The sequence below is a fragment of the Bufo bufo genome, chromosome 4 (genome assembly GCF_905171765.1).
Source record: "Bufo bufo chromosome 4, aBufBuf1.1, whole genome shotgun sequence".
NCBI lineage: Eukaryota > Metazoa > Chordata > Amphibia > Anura > Bufonidae > Bufo > Bufo bufo.
In genome coordinates, this window is record NC_053392.1 from 273,672,767 (window position 1) to 273,697,947 (window position 25,181).

Genomic DNA, 25,181 nt, shown 5'->3' on the forward strand with positions numbered 1-25,181 from the left:
AAGCCAGATTTTTCCAAACACCACATCCATCAATACCTTATTTCTACTATCTTCCGAAGACCCTCAAAATTGATTAATCCCCCGGGTCGTCCCATCATATCAGGGATTGACTCGCTTACCTCCAATTTATAAGCCTATATCGATACCATTTTACAAAAATACGTTGTTCACCTCCCATCTCACCTCAGTCATTTAATCACCCTTCTACATGATGTTACTTGGAGACCAGATATGCTTTGGGTAACCATGGATGTTACAGCTTTATATAGTAACATTATCCACACATTAGGTATCCAAGCGGTGGAGACTTTTCTTATGGAAGATTTTTTCCTTCCATCTATTTATGGGGCCTTCGAGAAGAGTATAGGCCTACTTGATAACAGTAATATCATATTTTACAGACGATTCATAGATGATATTATTTTTATATGGCAAGGTGACCGTGAGTCTCTAGAAACCTATATCTCAGGATTAGATTCCAACATGTGGAACCTTACATTCACGGCCCATATAGATAAAGAATCGGCCATCTTCCTGGATCTAGAAATATATAGTAGAGCTAACCACATAACGACGAAAACACACTTTAAAAGTGTAGATTCTAATAGTTTTCTAGACTTTAAGAGTAGTCACTATAAGCAAAGGAAAAATGGCAAAAAATCATATTTTACATTGCTGGATCTTAGCAAGGTTCCAAGTGGAGCTTCAACATGCAACAAGAAGAAATGGGAGTGAGACAAAACATTTTTTGAGCATTCAATTTAATGAAAACAACGAATAAACTGAAACAGGCTGTTTTTCAGCTGATCAAAAGATTAGGACCACACCTCCAAAAAAAAAACTAAACCCCCTCAAAACAGAAATACAACTTCCAAACATGAACTCAATAATGAGTAGCTCCGCCGTTATTGTTTATCACTTCAAAAATTCGTTTCGGCATGCTTGATGCAAGCGTTCCCATGAGGTGAATGGGAACATTTCTCCCAAGTGGTGAAGACGGCCGCACGAAGGCCATCTACTGTCTGGGACTGTTGTCCATTTTTGTAAACTTCCCTTGCCATCCATCCCCAAAGGTTCTCAATTGGATTTAGATCAGGGGAACACGCAGGATGGGCCAAAAGAGTGATGTTATTCTCCTGGAAGAAGTCCCTTGTCCTGCGGGCATTGTGTACTGTAGCGTTGTCCTGTTGAAAAACCCAGTCGTTACCACACAGACGAGGGCCCTCAGTCATGAGGAATGCTCTCTGCAGCATCTGGACATAGCCAGCGGCCGTTTGACCCCCTTGCACTTCCTGAAGCTCCATTGTTCCACTGAAGGAAAAAGCACCCCAGACCATTATGGCGCCCCCTCCACTGTGGCGCGTAGAAAACATCTCAGGTGGGATCTGCTTGCCATGCCAGTAACGTTGGAAACCATCAGTACCATCAAGGGTACATTTTTTCTCATCAAAGAATGAAACTTTCTTCCACCTTTGAATGTCTTATGTTTTCTTGCTCTCTTGCAAAGTCCAAACGAGCAGTTCTGTGGCGTTCAAGGAGACGAGGTCTTTGAAGACGTTTTTTGTTTTTGAAGCCCTTCAGTCTCAGATGCCGTCTGATGGTTATGGGGCTGCAGTCAGCACCAGTAAGGGCCTTAATTTGGGTCGAGGATCGTCCAGTGTCTTGACGGACAGCCAATTGGATCCTCCGGCTCAGTGCTGATGAAATTTTTTGGGGTCTTCCACTTGACTTTTTTGTTCCATAACCCTCAGGATCATTTAAGAAATTCCAATTGACTGTCTTACTGCGTTCCACCTCAGCAGCGATGGTGCGCTTTGAGACACCCTGCTTATGCAGTTCAACAACCCGACAACGTTCAAAAATGGAGAGTTTTTTTGCCTTTGCCATCACAACATGTGACTACCTGACAGAAAATGACAATGAATCCACATCTTTGCACGGATTTGGCCTTTTAAAGGCATGTTGTCAGCTGAAAAACAGCCTATTTCAGTTTATTCGTTGTTTTCATTAAATTGAATGCTCAAAAAATGTTTTGTCTCACTCCCATTTCTTCTTGTTGCATGTTGAAGCTCTACTTGGAAACTTGTTAAGATCCAGCCATGCTAAATATGATTTTTTTGCCATTTTTCAAGTGGTCTTAAACTTTTGATCAGGACTGTATGACAGTTTTCTGGTGTATATCTGTCACAGATTGCGGCACAAAGGTCATTTTAACAAGTTTTTTTTTTGTTCTGGACTATAGTAAATGTAAATATATATATATATATATATATATATATATATATATATATATATATATATATATATATATATATATTCGGGTATTGCTGAGTCAAATCGTGGAAAAAAAGTGTTCAAAAAATCACCACAAATGGTACCGGTGAAAACTACAGCTTGTACTGCAAAAAATAAGCCTTTACACAGCTACACGGATGGAAAATAGAAATGTCATGGCTTTCAGAACATAGGAACACAAAACATGTATTAGTAGTACATAACAAGACTTTATAAATCTGCTATTATTATAATTTTATCAGCCTTTAGGATAAAGATTGTCAATTATACCACATGGTAAACTCTACAAACAAAAACAGAATTGCCATTTTGTTATTTTTATTTTTTTAAACCATAAATTGTACCTATACAAACAACAGCTTGTCCTGCAAAAAAACAAGCTCTTACAAAAGCGCCATCATTGGAAAAATACAAAGATATTTTCTTTAATGATTTTTTTTTATATTGCTATTATGCAGCAGTAGAAAAAAGCTGTGTAAACAATACTGAGACACAGAATAACGCCAACATTTAACCCCTTCCTGACCTGCCCCATACATGTATGGCACACTGATCGATCATTTGTTCGGGCAGGGGCTTTTGGAATGCAACAATGAATACATATAGGCCATAATCTTTTCTTTTAAAATAGTTGTTTATAAAAAAAAAAATGATAAGGGGCTAATATTAATAAGAATAATAAAAACTTAAAAAAGAGTGCATCCATCAATCTCTTGTATGGGAGCTATGCCCTTTACCTTTTATTTGGGCTTTGAGCGATCTGGTTTACAAATCTGGATCCCTAAAAGCAGGGGGGAGATAGGACAAGTCTTATCTTTTGCGGTGCAGAGGCACAAACCCAAAAGCCAGTGGAAGCTTTTTGTAGTGTTTCTGTGGGCTGCCGATCTGTGCCTTTTATCTTTGGCCATATCTTGCATATCGTGGACTCGTTCAAGTCAATGGTCCAGTATCCGCAGCACGGAGTGCACACGGCCGGTGCCCTTAAATTGTAGACCGGCTGTTTACGGTCCACAGTACTGAAACAGAGCCCTTACGTTCGTGGGCATGAACCCTTACTATAAAAGCTTAATCATTAGATTGATGCCATCAATTTGTCACGTTTCCCATGTATATGCAAAAGTGTAAACAATCAATTGAGCGAATGAGCCAAATACGTGCATTTATACAAAGTTTGTTGTGCAAAGTACAGTGACCATTTAATTATTACTTCATTTATAGGAGACCTGTGTAATACGGTTTACTCCGGAGACGGAAGAAGATCAGATATCTTACACACTGCTATATTCTTACTTCAGTAGCAGAAAACGTTATGGTGTAGTCGCAAACAACATGAGGCAGGTGAAAGACATGTATCTCATTCCCTTAGGAGCCTCTGAAAAGATTCCACACTTCTTTGTTCCATTCGATGGGCCTGGTAAGTTTTAATCACTTAAGATGATTTCATTTGTCAGGGCTTGTTCACATTGCATTTTCTGTATTTCTGTTTTGTTAGAGGGACAGAAAATTTGAGGAAGAAAAAAAGGAATCTGTCACCCTGATGTTGGAGCATTATCTATCTAGTAATACATGAGTAGTATGCAGATATGGACTACTGATCACAAATTTTTATTTTCCTACTGCCCTTCATTCTCCCGCTGTCTGCTCTAAAAGCAGCGTTGAAATGCATTGTGAGGACTCCTGTGCATGTGCGCACGAGTCCTCTACTTTATGTTAGAACAGCACAGCAGTCCAAACTGTCTATTTTAGTGCAGCTTTGAGTGCTGACAGCAGCGGAACTGGGGGCTGTCGGAATGTCAAAAATAATGATCTGGATTCCCTTGAAATGAATTGAATGACTGACTGATACAAATGGTTTCTGTCATTCATTGACTTCACTATTAAAAGGAAAAAAAAAAAGTTAAACCCCTTTCTATGGTGTTTTCATTATTTTTTGTGCAGAAAAGCGCAGCTGAAAACACTGCATTTTCCTGTCAAAAATAATTAAATCCTGGCGTAATGGACACAAATGAAAACCTTAAGAAGCGTTTCTCAAGTGGTGAACTTAGGGCCCTTTCACATTTGCGTTCTTTTCTTCCGGCATAGAGTTCCGTCGTTGGGGCTCTATGCCGGAAGAATCCTGATCAGGATTATCCCCATGCATTCTGAATGGAGAGAAATCCGTTCAGGATGCATCAGGATGTCTTCAGTTCCGGTACGGAACGTTTTTTGGCCGGAGAAAATACCGCAGCATGCTGCGCTTTTTGCTCCGGCCAAAAATCCAGAACACTTGCCGCAAGGCCGGATCCGGAATTAATGCCCATTGAAAGACATTAATCCTGATCCGGCCTTAAGCTAAACGTCGTTTCGGCGCATTACCGGATCCGACGTTTAGCTTTTTCTGAATGGTTACCATGGCTGCCAAGACGCTAAAGTCCTGGTTGCCATAGTAAAGTGTAGTGGGGAGCGGGGGCGCAGTATACTTACCGTCCGTGCGGCTCCCCGGGCGCTCCAGAGTGACGTCAGGGCGCCCCACGCTCATGGATGACGTGATCGCATGGACACGTCATCCATGCGCATGGGGCGCTCTGACGTCATTCTGGAGCGCCCCGGGAGCTGCACGGACTGTAAGTATACTGCTCCCCCGCTCCCCACTACTACTATGGCAACCAGGACTTTAATAGCGTCCTGGGTGCCATAGTAACACTGAACGCATTTTGAAGACGGATCCGTCTTTAAATGCTTTCAGTTCACTTGCGTTTTTCCGGATCCGGCGTGTAATTCCGGCAAATCGAGTACACGCAGGATCTGGACAACGCAAGTGTGAAAGAGCCCTTACTTGGAAATTGGTTTTGGAGGTGGCACATTCCCTTTAACATTATATTTTGAAATGCGAATGAATGTACCTTGTATTTAGCAAAATAATATTTACATATCCCTCTTATTTATTAATGGGATTGGCCACTGTCTATTACTGATGGAGGGTCATGAGACCAGTCCCGTCCACTCACTTACACTGGGGAAGGACAGAGAAACCGTGCGCAATCAAGTGGATGGGACTAGTCACATGACCCGCCATCAGCGGCCATCTTGGGAGAGCAGTGGCATGTAATCGGACCCAACAGTAAACCTAAATTAGGCATATTAGACCATCAGACATTGGTGCAGATGGTTGAATATTGTCTATTACTAGCTGCATGTATGTGTTGTTTCCAGCATATGTGCAGCTAATAATGGATAGTAACCAACCCCTTAAACCCTTCCTGATATTTGCTGTACTTGTACGATGGACGTCGGGTCTTTAAAGATGGTGCCCGCCTAGGAGCTGAGCGGACACCATAATTGCCGAGTACCTGCTGTTTTACACTGATCACTGACTCTAGGTGACACAATGGCTTTTCCACAACAAAATTGCGGTAGTCATTTGGTTTCTATAGCAGCCTTGGGCCTTCTGAAGGCTCCAAGTCCAGCCATTATGAAGATTTATCTAGGTGAACTAAAAATAAGGTTAAAAAAAGTAACTTACAATTTTTTTCACCCACAAACTAAATTTTTATTATTTTTACTTGAACATACGATCTTCGGATCACTCATCCAATAGACCACAGAAGTGATACTATTGCAGTCTTTGGGATTTTCACTGTTGTTAGCTATAACAGACCTGGGAACTTTCCCAAGGCCCCAGGCTGTCATGGCAACTGATCAAAGCCCAGCGATTTCTCAGTGCTCAGGGCCTCGATTGGATGGCAGAGAGAGCCCCCTCTCTCTGCTTAACCCCACAAATGGCACGATCACTATAGACTGTGTTATCTGAGGGGTTAAATTACTGGGTTCAGCGTCATTGCTAGATATTGCACAGCCAGCACCTGCTGCAAGTCAAGCGGGCTCATACTCCGCACCACGACATAACTGAACATCATGGTGAGTGTAAAGGTTAAACAATAGGTCATTTTCTGATTAAACATTTTCTTTATAAGAAATGTGCACTTTATTTATTTATATTTCTGTCTTCTGATATGTCCTAGATAAAGGTGGTATTGGTGGGAGTCTAGAGATTTCTTACTCCACCAGAGGTTGTAACTAACAGGAAGCAGCTTCTATAGGCATGACTTATATTCACTCAGAAGTCATGGTGTAATGCCCCCCTCATATGCTGCGCCCCTCATACTGGTCATACTTACCTCGCTCCACGACACCCACGTCACTTCTGATGGCTGGCGCTGCATCTCCCTGTTGCGCAGATGAAAACATCCGGCAACATGGGTGGGGGGTTGTGAGAAAATATCAGATCGTAGCAGGGATGAGTCTCCCTAGCGTCACCCGCTACGCTAGGGAGGCTTGTTCCCTTCACGGCCTGCTATTGCCAGCAATCCTCCATACCCCTGCACGGTCGCCGGATGAGAGCGAGAGGCTACTGATTATTACAAGGAGATCTTATCTATAAAGCGGTCAGTGGTTTTGGTCCCCCTGGCGTCTGCATTAGGGCTCGTTCATACGAACATGTGCTGCCCGTTTCCGTATTGTGGACCGCATTTGCGAATCCGCAATACACGGGCACTGTTCGGTGGCCATTCTGCATCACGGATGCGGACCCATTCATTTCAATGGGTCCGCAAATCCGGAGACATGGAACAGAATACTATGAAAGCACTATGGAGTGCTTTCTGGGGTTCCGTTCCGTGCTTCTGCACCACAAAAAGATAGAACTTGCTCTCTTTTTGTGGAATGGAAGGATTGCAGACCCATTCAAGATAGATTTGACATATCAGAAGTTAGGATAATAGACACAATCAGATTCTTGGCAAATGGTTCATTCAGCATTGTACAGCTAATGAATATTATATATTTTTTTTATATGGATGCTTACTAGCTATATATATGTTTATTGTCTCTACAGGCCTAGAAGCACGTAGACCAAATTTACTTCTGGCTTTGATTATTCGTCAAAAAGTGAAACGACAGCACAGTACAAGCATTGACGACGAGCATTCAGGTTCCTTAATAAATGTCCCAGAAAAAAAGAGGAATAGAATTGAACTAGAGGAGGATGATGATGAAGAAGATGATGAAAATGATTTTTTTAATTCCTTCACTGCTGTGTTGCATAAGAATAGAAACAGAGCACAGATTGCAGAAAACGAGGAACCACAGGCAACGGTTGAAACTGTACCAGAAAAAGTTAAACTGGATCCACCAAAGCCACTACGATTTCTACCAGGAGTATTAGTTGGATGGGAAAATGCACAGTCTACCTTAGACCTGGCTAACAATCCTTTACCTGTTGATGATATATTACAGTCACTTTTAGGTACTACAGAAAATGTGTTCGATTGTAAGCCACCATCTATAGCAACTAATGATAAGCCACTAAAAGAAGAAAAAAGTCAAGTAATCGATGAATCATTCACATCTGAAATAGATGTAGAAATGAACACGACATCCAGTACAGTAGAAGAAACAACGGAAAATCAAACTCCTATAACCACATTATCTGAATCATCTGTAGGTCTTTCTCTGAAAGATAAACCTCCTGATGTTCCCACAGAAGTGTTTTTAAGTACAATGAATGTTCTGGGTGAGGAAACGATCGATAAAAGTCTTTTAGAAGAACAAGATGAAGTCAAACATAATGTTGCACCAAATTCAAATATGTCTTCAGTTTCGGTGACAAAAAGTAACGTTGATGATGATAGTAATGTTGCTTCTGTGGATGTTAGTTCAAGCCCCAAGAAATCTCCAAAGTTAATACACAGTAAAAGGGATCCTAGACAAGCAGCTGGAAGAGGTCATCATATTACTACTTCAGATAGAAAAGATTTAGAATCAGACTCGCATCCAAATAAAGGATCCCCTGACAGTACATCCCACCACAAGAAAGATAGGACAAAGAAACATGCTCATGAGCAAACGGATTTATCTTCACCTAACAGACCAAAAGCCAGTTCGTATTCTTCTTCCACTGACATTGAAACGGATATAGCTGAAGAATTGAATACTGAAAAACAGTTCCCTTCAGATCTGCTTATAGATGACACCGATCCTCTCCAGCAATTCAGACGAGCTTTAGCTGCAAACAAATCCCAGACACAACCATTAAACGCTCCGCACTCTGAAAATTCTGGCAAAAATCCAGCTCCTGTATTTTCAGGATCTTTTTCTCCATTAAGGTTACAACAACCTTCTTTCTTACCTTTAAAGAGTAGCCCTCCAGCTTTTCCATTCCAACACGCTCCCGGCTTTCCTTTGCCGGGTAATCCACTATTCCCCTATGCGCCTCACATACCACCTCTCTTACCAACACCATTAGGTATTGGCTTTCCAAGACCACCCAGATTTCAATCTGCAGAATCCTCTATCCATAACCCATTAGTTGCCTGGCACCCAGCACTTCAGTTAGCTAGACAGCCACCACATTTTTTTGGGCACGTTAGTACTGGTCCCCTGTTGAACACTGACCAAGTCAGGTACCAAGCACCACAAACGCTGTATCTTAAAGATCACAGAGGTCAAGAAAGACGTCACAGTGATCCCTGGGACAAGCAAGATCGTATATCTGAAAGAAGTTCTAGTCGAGGAAGCAGAAGTGATCACAGGAAAAGATTTTATAGTGAGTCCCATCACTCAAGAGATAAGAGGCATGAGAAGGAATCTGGGAGCGATAAGCATGGAGATAGAGACTCTGAAAGAAGCAGACGTAAGGATCGAGACAAAGAGAGAAGTCATGACAGAGATCGGAAAAGTCGCGATGAGTCACATAGGGAAAAAGAAAGATCTCGGTCTTCTCATAGTGACAAGTCTTCAAGTAAAGAAGGGAAAAGTGATAAATCTAAAAGTGAGGATCGTTCTCATGACAAAGAAAAAAGTAGGGATAAAAACCGAGATCGAATGGAGGAAAAAGAAAGGGATCGGCACCACAAAGACAAAAGTAGGGACCACAGTGAGAAAACTAAAAGTAAACGATAAACTCATCCTGTTAGTTTTATCTCTTACTTGGTTGTGCCATCAATTTCTTATCAAATGTCAGTGTTTTCCAGACACAAACTGTTGTAAGCCTGATTGCCCGTTATATGTTTTTTATGCTCAATTCTCACTAATCTTAAACTTATTTAACAAACCTTTTACACAAAATGGAAATGTAATGTAAGTCCAATATATTTCTTCCTAAATATGCTAACGCGTAATATTTAGTTGGAAATTTTGTGTAGAACGAAGCAGCTTTTTACACGCTAAGGTGTTAACATTTTAAAAGACAATTCAACAAAATGTTTTTGATTGCACTGTTTTTAAAGCCAGAATATCTTGAAGCTCTACAAAATCCTGTTAGATCTCGATAACCATTTGGTGCTGGAGAAAACAAAAGATAACTTTTGGCAAATATTAATAAGTCTCCATGAGTTTCTTATTATGGTCAGCATATCAGAGTTGATTATGTTATGAATAATTGAATCAAAGCCGTTCGGTTACTATAGCTTTGAAATGCACTTGCCATAGGGGTTATATAGGCTAATCTTTCAAGCTTCAATTTCTTAGTAAGTTAAATTTAGAAATTTTTGTTTGTGCTTTAAATACTTGAAAATTCAGCTTGTACATTCTTGTGTTTTACTATTTTTTATACTGTAAAATGTAAATATTTTAAGGAATATTTTGATTTTAAAGATGAAAAAACTAACATATTTTGTCTCATTCCACTGTATGTAATGTTGTGCTTAATTCCTGTTATACAAAAGTAAAAGTTTTAGTAATATTTCTTGCATTTGCTGTACATGGATCCTTTTTATCGTAATGCGTTTATCTTTTCCACCTGTTAAGTATACATTTCTAGGTTACTTGTCATTTTATATATATTTGCATATGACAACATTTTTCCTCACCAAGTAAGTCCACTCTGTGAAAACATTTGGTTCAGAAAGTTAGTTACAGACCCCTTTACACAGCATCTTTTATTTTGTTCTTTAAATATTATATCCACAGCAATATTCTGGTGTTTAATGCAAAGATGCAATTGGTGCCGCCATTTTAAAGGAACATTTTCATCAAAATTTTAGCGTATATTAACATGTCTGCAGACAGTGGACACGCTGTCGGCGCCCATGCATTGCAATGTGTGTAAATATATGTATATATTTGTGTGTGTGTATATATATATATATATACACATATACATACAGGGAGTGCAGAATTATTAGGCAAGTTGTATTTTTGAGGATTAATTTTATTATTGAACAACAACCATGTTCTCAATGAACCCAAAAAACTCATTAATATCAAAGCTGAATATTTTTGGAAGTAGTTTTTAGTTTGTTTTTAGTTTTAGCTATTTTAGGGGGATATCTGTGTGTGCAGGTGACTATTACTGTGCATAATTATTAGGCAACTTAACAAAAAACAAATATATACCCATTTCAATTCTTTATTTTTACCAGTGAAACCAATATAACATATCAACATTCACAAATATACATTTCTGACATTCAAAAACAAAACAAAAACAAATCAGTGTCCAATATAGCCACCTTTCTTTGCAAGGACACTCAAAAGCCTGCCATCCATGGATTATGTCAGTGTTTTGATCTGTTCCCTAGCAACATTGCGTGCAGCAGCAACCACAGCCTCCCAGACACTGTTCAGAGAGGTGTACTGTTTTCCCTCCTTGTAAATCTCACATTTGATGATGGACCACAGGTTCTCAATGGGGTTCAGATCAGGTGAACACGGAGGCCATGTCATTAGATTTTCTTCTTTTATACCCTTTCTTGCCAGCCACGCTGTGGAGTACTTGGACGCGTGTGATGGAGCATTGTCCTGCATGAAAATCATGTTTTTCTTGAAGGATGCAGACTTCTTCCTGTACCACTGCTTGAAGAAGGTGTCTTCCAGAAACTGGCAGTAGGACTGGGAGTTGAGCTTGACTCCATCCTCAACCCGAAAAGGCCCCACAAGCTCATCTTTGAGGATACCAGCCCAAACCAGTACTCCACCTCCACCTTGCTGGCGTCTGAGTCGGACTGGAGCTCTCTGCCCTTTACCAATGCAGCCACGGGCCCATCCATCTGGCCCATCAAGACTCACTCTCATTTCATCAGTCCATAAAACCTTAGAAAAATCAGTCTTGAGATATTTCTTGGCCCAGTCTTGACGTTTCAGCTTGTGTGTCTTGTTCAGTGGTGGTCGTCTTTCAGCCTTTCTTACCTTGGCCATGTCTCTGAGTATTGCACACCTTGTGCTTTTGGGCACTCCAGTGATGTTGCAGCTCTGAAATATGGCCAAACTGGTGGCAAGTGGCATCTTGGCAGCTGCACGCTTGACTTTTCTCAGTTCATGGGCAATTATTTTGCGCCTTGGTTTTTCCACACGCTTCTTGCGACCCTGTTGACTATTTTGAATGAAACGCTTGATTGTTCGATGATCACGCTTCAGAAGCTTTGCAATTTTAAGAGTGCTGCATCCCTCTGCAAGATATCTCACTATTTTTGACTCTTCCGAGCCTGTCAAGTCCTTCTTTTGACCCATTTTGCCAAAGGAAAGGAAGTTGCCTAATAATTATGCACACCTAATATAGGGTGTTGATGTCATTAGACCACACCCCTTCTCATTACAGAGATGCACATCACCTAATATGCTTAATTGGTAGTAGGCTTTCGAGCCTATACAGCTTGGAGTAAGACAACATGCATAAAGAGGATGATGTGGTCAAAATACTCATTTGCCTAATAATTCTGCACTCCCTGTATATATATATATATATATATATATATATATATATATATATATATATATATATATTTGTATATATGTATATAAATATGTATAATAATCACAGGTCGGCACTGCTGTTTGAAGTCGCGGTTCACGAGTCTATGGGATGGCGTCCCAATGTAGAATTTGCAGAAAAGACCGTCACTCGCTGTAGATAAATCTTGTATTTATTCAGTCACATATACAGGCAATAAGTGACGCGTTTCGGTGCTACCGCACCTTCATCAGACTTATCATCATACAAGAAACATCTCATGTTTAAATAGAGCGCCCAAACACAGGGAAATGACATCACACAGAAAACCACTCCCACCAATCACTGTTAAATCAAGACATATGAACAAAATGAAAACGCACTTTATAGTGACATTTCTCTGAATTCAATCTATATTATTCCTTCCTTATTGTGTTCTTTGCTTAGGTCCGCTGTAAAAAAATAAATAAGAAAAAAGATCTGTTTTATTTCACTTTTCAAAAAAATTATTTTTTTGTTTTTAAAAAAAATATATTTTTCAAAAAATAAATTTTTCAGTTACACGATTATACTATTTATAAAAGTTATTTGTTTTCCAAAAAGAGAAATCTTTGGAATTTTTTTACCAAGAAAAAATTATATTTTATTAGTATTTTTAGTAAGGTGATCGATCAAAGGAAGCTATATATATATATATATATATGTACACATACCGTATATACTCGAATATAAGCTGACCCGAATATAAGCCGAGGCCCCTAATTTTACCCCAAATAATGGGAAAAATTATTGACTCGAGTATAAGACTAGGGTACATATAGCATCTTATGCTAGTCACCCTCATGGCCCTATGTGTCCCCTCATGTGTCCTAAACTGCGCACATAACTGGCTTTGTGTGTAAAGTATTTTACTAGTGTGTAAAACAAGCTCTCTCCTATTGATAACAGGTCCAGCCTCTGTACTCACTGTCACTATGAATGCACTACAGCGAGCGGGAGCTAGCTGGCCGGCACGTGACTGACGTCACTTAGTAATGCTCCTCCCACTTCAGGAAGCAGGAGCGTTACTAAGTGACGTCAGTCACGCGCCGGCCGGGCCGCTCGCTGCAGTGCATTCATAGTGACAGTGAGTACAAAGGCGGCCATGTTATCAATAGGAGAGAGATTGTTTCACACACTAGTAAAATACTTTACACACAAAGCCAGTTATGTGAGCGGGGCCCCTTCATATATAATCACGGCATTTTCGGGTCGGCCAAATCGCTCCTACTGGGAGCTTAACAGAGGTGCCGCGCGGACGTGCTGGGAGCTGACTGTAAAGGTAAGTAACAGCTTCTCCGGCCCCCAACATGTCATGGTCTGTATTATGGCAATGTAAGTTGCCATAATACAGACCTAGACTTGAGTATAAGACGAGGGGGCTTTTTGAGCACAAAAATATGTGCCCAAAAACTCGTCTTATACTCGAGTATATACGGTACTTAGGCTCCATTCACACATACGCAATTCCATTCCGCATTTTGCGGAACGGAATTGCGGACCCATACATTTCACTTCCGGGTCCGCAATACCGATCCTGAAAAAAATAGCGGACAAGAATAGGCATATTCTCTTAGTGCCGGCAATGTGGATCCGCAAAACACACACCGATGTGTGAATGGACCGTTAGACATAAATACATACATACACACACATACATATACACTCACCTAAATAATTATTAGGAACACCTGTTCTATTTCTCATTAATGCAATTATCTAGTCAACCAATCACATGGCAGTTGCTTCAATGCATTTAGGGGGGTGGTCCTGGTCAAGACAATCTCCTGAACTCCAAACTGAATGTCAGAATGGGAAAGAATTGAACAGTTTAAGCAACAGACAAACACAATGAAAACAACAAAGTTTTATTTTATTTGTTTATCAAGTGGCTGGATAGTAGCAGCAGGCATAAACATCAGGAACAGGAACTTTACCAATTCAAAAATGCAAACCACATTATTTGGTTGTTTTAGAACAAAAACAAAGCTTATCTATGTGAACCAAAAACAAAATCTTTAAAACCTAGAAATGGTTTATATTAACCTTGGAATGTAGTTATAGCAAATGCAATTTAAAATCAATTCAATGTAGAGTTCTAAGGAAGAGAATTGCCTCTGCCAGATCCTCTTTCATAGAGGCTCTTAAATCAGACTTTATTATTTTTAGAGCGGAAAATAATCTTTCAACACTGACTTGGGTGGGTGGCATTGCAGTAACAATTCTGGCCACATCACTAATGATCTCTGGATAAACAAGGATGGCTTCTTCTACAGTAAGTTTAGATGAGCGATCATACTTTTCAACTTCTTTTAGTACTTTAAAAAACCTATTTACTTAATCAGTTAGAGGCTAGGTTAACCATGGGTGTTGCGTTCCTTGTAACAGCGGAACACAACACAATGGAAAGTATAAGTATTGCCGCTCCTTAAAGAGGACCTTTCATTAGAATAAAACTTCTAAACTAACTATACAGACATGGAGAGCGGCGCCCAGGGATCTCCCTGCACTTACTGTTATACCTGGGCGCCGCTCCATTCTCCCGTTATAGCCTCCGGTATCTTCATAGTTAGGCTCCACCCAGGGGAACCTGCTGGCGTCTCATTCTCCCATGCTGTAGCGCTGGCCAATCACAGCGCTCAGCTCATAGCCTGAGGGGCTTTTTTTTCTCTCGGGCTATGAGCTGAGCGCTGCGATTGGCCAGCGCTACAGCATGGGAGAAGGAGACCCCGGCAGGTTCCCCTGGGTGGAGCCTAACTATGAAGATACCGGAGGCTATAACGGGAGAACGGAGCGGCGCCCAGGTATAACAGTAAGTGCAGGGAGATCCCTGGGCGCCGCTCTCCATGTCTGTATAGTTAGTTTAGATGTTTTATTCTAGTGAAAGGTCCTCTTTAACTGCGTTGCGTGCCATATAGTGAAGCATATGAAAAGCATGCTTCTTCACGGTCACTGAAGAACGTGTTCGTTTTGCGGTAACGTGACGCACTTCATGCATTGGCCTTTATTCTTACAGTAGAGAAGTAATTAATTATAACTTTTTGTGAATTGGGACATTTAAACTTTCTTTTTTTTTTCTTTTTTTTTTTTTATTCCAATTAAAATTTAGTCGGAGTCGCTTAATTGTTGCCGACTCCGACTCTAGGTACCCAAAATTGCCTCTGACTCCACAGCCATGGTCTTTTCTTGGCACAGTGGTTGCACAGATACTGCTGGAAACTGTAGAGGGTGTCTGCTTATGGTTTGAAGGAGTTGTCCAGTATAAGAAAAACATGGCTGCTTTCTTCCAAAAAGCACCATCCCTGTGCACAGGCTGTGACTGGTATTGCAGCTGAGCTCCATTGAAGTGAATAGGGCCGAGTTGCAATACCACACACAACCTGTAGACAGGGGTGATTGTTGTTTTTGTTAAAAAGCAGCCTTGTTTTTCTCATCTTGGACAACCCCTTTAACTCCATTCAATGGGGCTAAACTGTCATCAGATCCTCCGCATTCAAATTGAAAAGCCCCTCTGGTTTTTGCCACAAAATACTCGCCTTTGGCAAGATCCCTGTTAACTAGCCCTTAGATAGCTACTGTATGTTATTTTATTTTTTTTCTTTTTAGAGGGAAGTTATTCCATACGCAGATAAGCTGGACAATCCCTACGTGTCCTGTGTGTTGGGATCTTGGGCCTTCATGAAGCGGACTTGTTTTCCAGCCCATGCAACTGATGTGTAATCTGCCATTAGGGAATTTCATAGCCATATACTTGTCCAATAATGTTCACATAAATGCCATGATCTAATTTTTCATAGCAGAACATTTCCTAGAGCACACTGCTTCCACCGCTTCGCCTTCTCCATCTCTTCCCCAGGTAAGTGACACACATGCACCAGGCGATTCACATGATGTAAGAGAAAACATCAGACCAGGCTACCCATTTATCTTCCACCAGGCCTTCTTCCATGTACACCTACAGTCGTGGCCAAAAGTTTTTGGAGAATGACAAAAATATTAGTTTTCACAAAGTTTGCTGCTAAACTGCTTTTAGATCTTTGTTTCAGTTGTTTCTGTGATGTAGTGAAATATAATTACACGCACTTCATACGTTTCAAAGGCTTTTATCGACAATTACATGACATTTATGCAAAGAGTCAGTATTTGCAGTGTTGGCCCTTCCTTTTTCAGGACCTCTGCAATTCGACTGGGCATGCTCTCAATCAACTTCTGGGCCATTTCCTGACTGATAGCAACCCATTCTTTCATAATCACTTCTTGGAGTTTGTCAGAATTAGTGGGTTTTTGTTTGTCCACCCGCCTCTTGAGGATTGACCACAAGTTCTCAATAGGATTAAAATCTGGGGAGTTTCCAGGCCATGGACCCAAAATGTCAACGTTTTGGTCCCCGAGCTACTTAGTTATCACTTTTGCCTTATGGCACGGTGCTCCATCGTGCTGGAAAATTCATTGTTCTTCACCAAACTGTTGTTGGATTGTTGGAAGAAGTTGCTGTTGGAGGGCGTTTTGGTACCATTCTTTATTCATGGCTGTGTTTTTGGGCAAAATTGTGAGTGAGCCCACTCCCTTGGATGAGAAGCAACTCCACACATGAATGGTCTCAGGATGCTTTACTGTTGGCATGACACAGGACTGATGGTAGCGCTCACCTTTTCTTCTCCGGACAAGCCTTTTTCCAGATGCCCCAAACAATCGGAAAGAGGCTTCATCGGAGAATATGACTTTGCCCCAGTCCTCAGCAGTCCATTCACCGAACTTTCTGCAGAAGATCAATCTGTCCCTGATGTTTTTTTTGGAGAGAAGTGGCTTCTTTGCTGCCCTTCCTGACACCAGGCCATCTTCCAAAAGTCTTCGCCTCACTGTGCGTGCAGATGCGCTCACACCTGCTTGCTGCAATTCCTGAGCAAGCTCTGCACTGGTGGCACTCCGATCCCGCAGCTGAATCCTCTTTAGGAGACGATCCTGGCGCTTGCTGGACTTTCTTGGACGCCCTAAAGCCTTGTTAACAAGAATTGAACCTCTTTCCTTGAAGTTCTTGATGATCCTATAAATTGTTGATTGAGGTGCAATCTTAGTAGCCACAATATCCTTGCCTGTGAAGCCATTTTTATGCAACGCAATGATGGCTGCACGAGTTTCTTTGCAGGTCACCATGGTTAACAATGGAAGAACAATGATTTCAAGCATCACCCTCCTTTTAACATGTCAAGTCTGCCATTTTAACCCAATCAGCCTGACATAAAGATCTCCAGCCTTGTGCTCGTCAACATTCTCACCTGAGTTAACAAGATGATTACTGAAATGATCTCAGCAGGTCCTTTAATGACAGCAATGAAATGCAGTAAAAAGTTTTTTTTGGGATTAAGTTAATTTTCATGGCAAAGAAGGACTATGCAATTCATATGATCACTCTTCATAACATTCTGGAGTATATGCAAATTGCTATTATAAAAACTTAAGCAGCAACTTTTCCAATTTCCAATATTTATGTAATTCTCAAAACATTTGACCACAACTGTACACATTAACAGCCCCCAAAGCTCAATCATCTAATCATATTGTTTTATGGTGGATTTTAGGATTTGGGAATAAATAGGCTTAAACTATTACTATGCAGTGTTACAAGACATATACAGTGGTTCTTGAAAGTTTGTGAACCCTTCAGAATTTCTGAAGTCTTAAATGTAGATACAGATAACCAAATCAAACAAATGAGTCATTTATTTATTGAGGAAAATGATCCAATGTCAAATATCTGCTAGTGGCAAAATATGTGAACCTTTGCTTTCAGTATCTGGTATGACCCATTTGTAATAAACATTGATAAGGAAGGTGCACTACTGTGCCCGCAGCAGATCACAAGTACCACAAAAAAACATCCTACACAAGATAGAAAAATGTGTGGATGTAAATCCACATTAGTGCACCTTCCTTATTAATGTTTATTTCATATAGCTATTTACATCCACACATTTTTCTATCTTGTGTTGGATGTCTTTTTGTGGCACTTGTGGTCCGCTGCGGGCATCCTCCACTGTATGCATTTTGCTGGGGATCGCGATTAGCAACGGGCCACAAGTGCAGGATCTGCTCCCCTGGGTATAGATGCACAACTGCATATGGGGTTGAGCACTTTCTGCCTTTTGACACCACGCCATTTTTTGTAGTTTGTATATGACCCATTTGTACAGCAATAACTGCAATTAATAATTTCTTGTAATTGTTGATTAGTCCTGCACATTTTAACTAATTCTTCCATACCAAACAGCTTTAAATCTATGTTGGTGGGTTTCATATCATGAATGGTTCGCTTCAGGTCCTTCCACAGAATTTCTGTTGGTTTAAGGTCAGGACTTTGACCATTGCAAAAGTTTAACTTTATTCTTCTTTATTCTTTAGTAAAATGACTTGTGTGCTTAGGGTTGTCTGCCTGTATGAACTACGTCCTTTTGCGATTCAGCTCACAGACTGTAGCATTTGCTGCTGTAACTGAGAATTCATGATCAATGATGGCAAGTTTTCCTGGATCAATGATACTACCACCACTGTGTTTCACAGATGGGATGAGGTTTGTATGCTGGAATGCATAAGACCAAGTCCGTTTTTCTCCAAACACAAGTCTTCAGGCTTTTTCAGGTGTACTTTAGCAAACTGCAGATAGGCAGTACTGTTCTTTTTGGAGACCAGCAGATTTCTCTTTGCAGTTCTGCCATGCATACTTTTGTTGTTCAGTGTTCTTCTGATGAGGTTGTACAGGGATTTTATATTGATGACCTATCCTGAGGATAGGTAATCAAAATCTGATCGACGGTGGTCCGACACTTGGGACCCCCGCTTATCAGTCGTGAGAAGATGGCACTCAATGAGAGTGCTTCTTCCTCTTCATTACACTACGAGTCGTTTCCCCTGTAGTGGTGGTGTAGTGTAATTACAAGTACTCGCCCCATTCAAGTGAATAGAGCGAGTATTTGTAATTAGACTGTACCTCTGAGATGATGGGCAGTGTAATGAAGAGGAAGCAGTGCTCACACTCTTCAAACAGCTGATCGGTGGGGTTCCAGGTGTCTGATCCCCGCCAATCAGATTTTGATAACCTATCCTGAGGATAGGTCATCAATATAAACAGGCTGGACAACCCCCTTAACACTAGCTAATGTTAGAAAGGTCTTAAGTTGCTTAGAGGTTACCTTGGATTCCTTTCTGACCTTTCAGACTGTTACCTGCCATGCTGTTCACGTGATCTCTGTTGGTTGACCACTCCTGGGGAGAGTAATAAGGCCTTGAATTTCCTCCATTTGTACACAATCTGACTGTAGACTGGTGGAGTCCAATCTTTTTAGAGATAGTGTTGTAACCTTTTCCAGCGTGATGGACATCAACAACTTCTGAGGTTTTCAGAAATCTCCTTTGTTCATGCCATGATACACTTACACAAACGTGTTGTGGAGATCATACTGATAAATCCATGTTCTTTAAATAAAACAGGTTGCCCACTCATCCTATTGGCTTAGAACACCTGCCCATAATGTCACCTTGAAATTATACTTTTGCCACTCATATGCATATTGGATAATTTTTCTCAATAAATGACCAAATCTAATATTTGTTTGATTTGGTTAACTTTATTTACTTTTAGGACTTGTCTGATGTAGTTTTAGCTTAAATTTATGTAGAAAATTCTTAAGGTTTCACAACCTTTTAAACGCCTCTGTACAGACAAAGTAGTTATAAAGGACATAGAGCTTAAAGTAAAGAAACAGTTACTTAACTTGAAGTCAGTTTTCCTACACTGCTGACCAGCACCCAAGATGGTAGATACAAGAGACAAGGTAGTCTTCTCACACAGATGTCTTGTTTAGAGCTTCCCCTCAAGAGAGAGACCTTGTTATACGGTTGTTTGAAGCGGAGGTGGCACTTCAAACAGCTGTATAGAAAGTGCCCCTTCCTAAGAGGCCTCCAATAGTATTGTGCAGTAAATATGTGCTGAGCTAACCACTTAAAAATGCAGATACAGTTCATCTTCATGATAGGTACCCGTTTTGATATCTGTAAACTATTGTGAGAATAATCTTAAAGTGAAAGAAACATAAAAGTAATCCTTCCATACACATACTGTAAACCCTCATACGGACTATAAACGCTGATATTAATGGACAGTTGAGTGGAAGGAAAAAGTGTGGTAGAAAAAGGTGCGCAAGCAACAGAGATGACCACAGCCTTGAAATGATTGTCAAGAAAAGGCTTTTAAACAATTGGGGAGATTCACAAGTAGTGGACTGCGGCTGGAGTCAGTGCTTCAGGAGCCACCACACACAGACGTCCTAAGGACATAGGCTACAACTGTCACTTTCCTTGTGTCCTGATGTGCTGCCATTGTCATAAATATATATATATATATATATATTTATTTATCTATATCGCATACATAAATTGAAGGAAAAAGCGGCACTCACTGAAACTTCACAAATCGTAGCTCATTACCCAGATACAACATCAGAAGTGTCCTACCTGGGCTAAGGAGAAAAAGGATTGGACTATTCCACAGTGGTGCAAAGTCCTGTTTTCAGAAGAAATACAATTTTTGCATTTCATTAGGAAATCAAGGTCCCAGAATCTGGAGGAAGAGTGGAGAGGCACACAATTCAAGTTGCTTCAATATCCTTAAACAGTGGCGCCATAGCCGGCAGGTCCTGCGGTTAATGTCCGTGACCAGCAATAATACTGATTGCGGTCATTACAGCCTTTAGATGCCATGTTCAAGTGTGATCACGGCATCCCAATACCGAAAAACCTGGAAGCTTGTGCAGCGATCCTGGATGCCGGTCATTCATTCTAATACGTTGAGTCTCTCTGAAGAGACACAGCGTATTAGAGTTACAGTTCCTATATTGGCCAGCAGGTGGCAGGCCAGCATAGGAGATCAGCAATTCAAGATTTTACTATACTCCTATGGGAGTATAGTAACAGTCTTAAAAAACAAACTAGTGGACATTGTACCCTTCTAGAGGGGCTACGAAAAAATATAAAAAATAAATCACCCTACCCCCCCCCCTTCCTTAGATTACAATAATAAATACATAAATAAAAAATACATGGGCATCACGGGGTCTGAAAACGCTCATACTATTAAAATGTAAAAATATTTTTCCAACGCGGCAAATGGCGTAATGGAAAAAAGTATCAAAATGGAGATCAGGCCGGAAGTATGTGTTCCATCGACTGGAAGCTCCGGCGTCAGGTGAGCTGTATTGGGCACTCTATTTAAATCCACCAGTTTTTTGTCACACGTTGCCTCATCTTTGCACCTCCTAGGCATCAGGACCAACAAGGGAACCCCCTATGTAAGTTCTCATGATTATTATATGCCCCCCTGTCTTTCCCTTTTGCGATCTGGGATTGAAGTATTTATTTTTTATTTTTTTTATAAGGTAGTATCCTCTGCCAGTCGAGTATGATGAGCTACATATGGTAGGATGTATCTTTCTCCCTTGTGTTACTTTTGTATCCTTGTATATTTTTTGTATCTGTTGTTGCTTTAGGACCATATTTTACTCTTACATACCCCCTGATCAACCCGTCTCGGGGTGAACTGGTATTAGATCCCACCACGCAGGGCATTAAAGGGTATATCAGGACAGGTACAAGGACGGGGAAACCCCACCATCAGGAGTTGTCCCTGGGCTGAGGGTAGACCAGGGTTTTCTGTAGGGACAGTTCCCCCCTCCCTGGTTTACCGGTCACTCCCCCTTCTGCGAGAGTGGTTTGGTTTATTTTTGATATCTGTTTCTATTTGTATCTTGTGTGTAACTGTAGTCCACCTTATAGTTAGGTTTGGGATACTCTTTTATCGAGATCTAAATAAAGTATTGTGTTTTAAGGGTCCTCATTTTTCTAGTATGTGATTTATATTCAGATTGGGACACCACGTTATTACTGTTTCTGTATCATTATATATTCTTTTTCTTCATATTAAATGGTGGCATTAAAAAGTATAACTTCTCCCGCAAAAAAGCCCTCATATGGATAAATGTACGGAAAAATAAAAATGGCTCCAGGAAGACAGGGAAGAAAAATGAAAATAATAAAAACCTCCTGTATCCTAAGGGTTAAAGGGGTTTTCCAAGACTTTTAGGCCTCTTTCACACAAGCGTTACGGATTGCCTCAGGCTGCATTAATTGAAACTGCAATTTTGGGACCAAATTATTTGTTTGTTTTTTTTCACAAGGATGCTATCAGTTTTGAAGTGTTTTTCTCACACGTGAAAAAAAAACAAGAATTACAAACATCTAGCAACCATCAGTGAAAACCACTATGCATCCGGATCAATAAGTTTTTCACTGAAGCCCCATTAACTTCTATGGGACCAGGGCTGCGTGAAAAATGCAGAATATAGAACTATGTCGAGATCTGATGTGTGAAAAAAAGTTAATGTACACAGACCTATAGAAATGAATGGGTCAGGATTCAGTGCGGGTGCTATCGGTTCACTTTACACATTGCACCCGGATGGAAAACTCGCTAAGGCCCCTTTCACATGAGCAAGTTTTCCGTACAGGTGCAATGCGTGAAGCAAACACACAGCATCTGGACTGAATCCTGACCCATTCATTTCAATTGATCTATGCACATGAGCATAGTTTTTCACACATCATTTCTGTTTTCAGGAAAAATTACAGCATGTTCTATATTTTGCATTTTTCACACAGCCCTAGCTCCAGAGAAGTGAATGGGGCTTGCGTGAAAAACAGATTGCAACCGAATGCCTTTTTCAATGATGGTTGCTAGAAGATATAGTTTGCATCCACACGGAAAAAACTGAAACACTGAACGCAATTGCAGACAAGACATAGGGTGATTTCACACTTGCGTTAAACTTTTCCGGTATTGAGTTCCGTCCTAGGGACTCAATACCGGAAAAAACTGATCAGTTTTATCTTAACCGCCTCCGGACCACCTAACGCAGGATTGCGGTCCGGAGGCGGTCGATTCAGGAACCTTCACGCGCCGGCGCGTCATCTCGCAAGGTAAACGAGTGGATCTGCAGCCTGCCAGCGGCGATCGTTCGCTGGCAGGCTGTAGATGCGATTTTTTTTAACCCCTTAAAGGTATATTAGACGCTGTTTTGATAACAGCGTCTAATATACCTGCTACCTGGTCCTCTGGTGGTCCCTTTTGCTTGGATCGACCACCAGAGGACACAGGCAGCTCTGTAAGTAGCACCAATCACCACTACACTACACCCCCCCCCGTCACTTATTAACCCCTGATCACCCCATATAGACTCCCTGATCACCCCCCTGTCATTGATCACCCCCCTGTAAGGCTCCATTCAGACGTCAGTATGTGTTTTGCGGATCCGCAAAACACATACGGACGTCTGAATGGAGCCTTACAGGGGGGTGATCACCCCATATAGACTCCCCTGATCACCCCCCTGTAAGGCTCCATTCAGACGTCAGTATGTGTTTTGCGGACCCACGGATCCGCAAAACACATACGAACGTCTGAATGGAGTCTTACAGGGGGGTGATCACCCCATATTAGACTCCCTGATCACCCCCCTGTAAGGCTCCATTCAGACGTCCGTATGTGTTTTGCAGCATGCTGCTTTATTTTCTCCGTCCAAAATTCCGGAACACTTGCCTGAATCCCGCATCTGGCATTATTTTCCATTGAAATGCATTCATGCCAGATTCGGACCCAAGTGTTCCGGAAAAAAACGGATCTGGTTTTGCGGTCTGCGCATGCCCAGACCTTTAAAAATGTGAAAAAGATAAATACCGGATCTGTTTTTCCAGATGACAACCGGAGAGACGGATCCGATATTGCAATGCATTTGTGAGACTGATCCGCATCCAGATCCGTCTACAAATGATATCCATTTGCATCCAGATTGCTGAATCCATCAACGCAAGTGTGAGAATGCCCTACCTGAACTTGTGTGCAAAACCATCAGTTTTTTCCTGAACAGATCCTGACTAGTGATGAGCGGAGCAAGCTTCACATCCTAGATCTGAAGTCGCTTCGCTAAAAACTTCAGTTTAATGCTGTACGGAGATCCGTCTCTGTACAGCATTAAAATGTACGGCCTCTGACAAGGCCAAGTGAGTTATTCCCGAAATCTTGCGAGACCTCGGTGGAAAACTTCAGTATTTGATTTTTAAACTGAAAAACCATTTTAAAATTTGGATCTGAAATCGGTTCGGTTCCGAGTGGTACCTCGGAACCACCCCTGAGTTTGGATCCAAATTTTAAGATGGTTTTAGCATGGGCACTCTAACTGGTCTGCAGATACACAAATTTGTGTGCAGCAAACTGGTGCACCTTTCCATCATAGACAGCATCAACATATCCAGCAAGTGGTTCCGGTTTGGGATTAGACCAGACAGGCTAGCCTTCTTTCCTCACAAACAGCAATGATGTCAGTTTCATTACGTGAGACATATATTTTTTTTCAGCTGCTTACTATTGCACAACAGGATCATCTCACCTTTACAATTTGATCTTTGTCAAAGTCACTGAGATTCTTAAACTTGCCCTATGCTAAAAATGAAGCAAATGAGGATTCCAATTCATTGAGGCTATGCTGTAGTTGTCTCTACTGCAAGTGACCGGAAGTGCTAATGTGTGTAGAAAAGTGATGGAGCATTCTGAGGATCAATGGGAGGCCTTGCAGTCAGTCCTTGATGATTAGCGGACACTGCTACTTTCTACAAACAAAAAACTGATATAAACACAGTAATAATTTCTTTAAGTACAGATATAACCTAAATTAAATATTTATTATTGTATATAATTTACATTACTTTTACTGATCCTCGGTTTGTATATAATTAATACTCTGTTCTTACTGAGCTCAAGACAACCTTCAGCTATTATCAGTGATATATAGCGTTCTCTGTAGAAGTGTGTATAAAGAGAGCTCTCAGTCACTGATAAGAAGGCCCTGTGTACAGCTGAATTCAGAAAAAGCAGGTACTTAAGCATTTTCCAGCATGATCAATCCTATTAAACCAGGCATATTGCCTTGTAGGGTTGATAATGCTGAGTAAGGGCTCTTTCACACTTGTTTCACGTTGTCCGGATCCGGCGTGTACTCCACTTGCCGGAATTACACACCGGATCCGGAAAAACGCAAGT

The 25,181-nt window shown here is 41.0% G+C and overlaps 1 protein-coding gene across 1 annotated transcript in view; it reads left to right on the forward strand.

The window, feature by feature from the left end:
* Positions 1-9,505, forward strand: part of PHF3 (PHD finger protein 3) — a 90,323-nt gene extending 80,818 nt beyond the window's left edge. Inside the window, exons 15-16 of the mRNA XM_040428622.1 lie at positions 3,514-3,709; positions 7,169-9,505. Of these exons, the coding sequence (XP_040284556.1) occupies positions 3,514-3,709; positions 7,169-9,234 (2,262 nt within the window). The 3' untranslated portion in view covers positions 9,235-9,505. The remainder of the gene's footprint in view (positions 1-3,513; positions 3,710-7,168) is intronic.
* Positions 9,506-25,181: the final 15,676 nt, after the last annotated feature.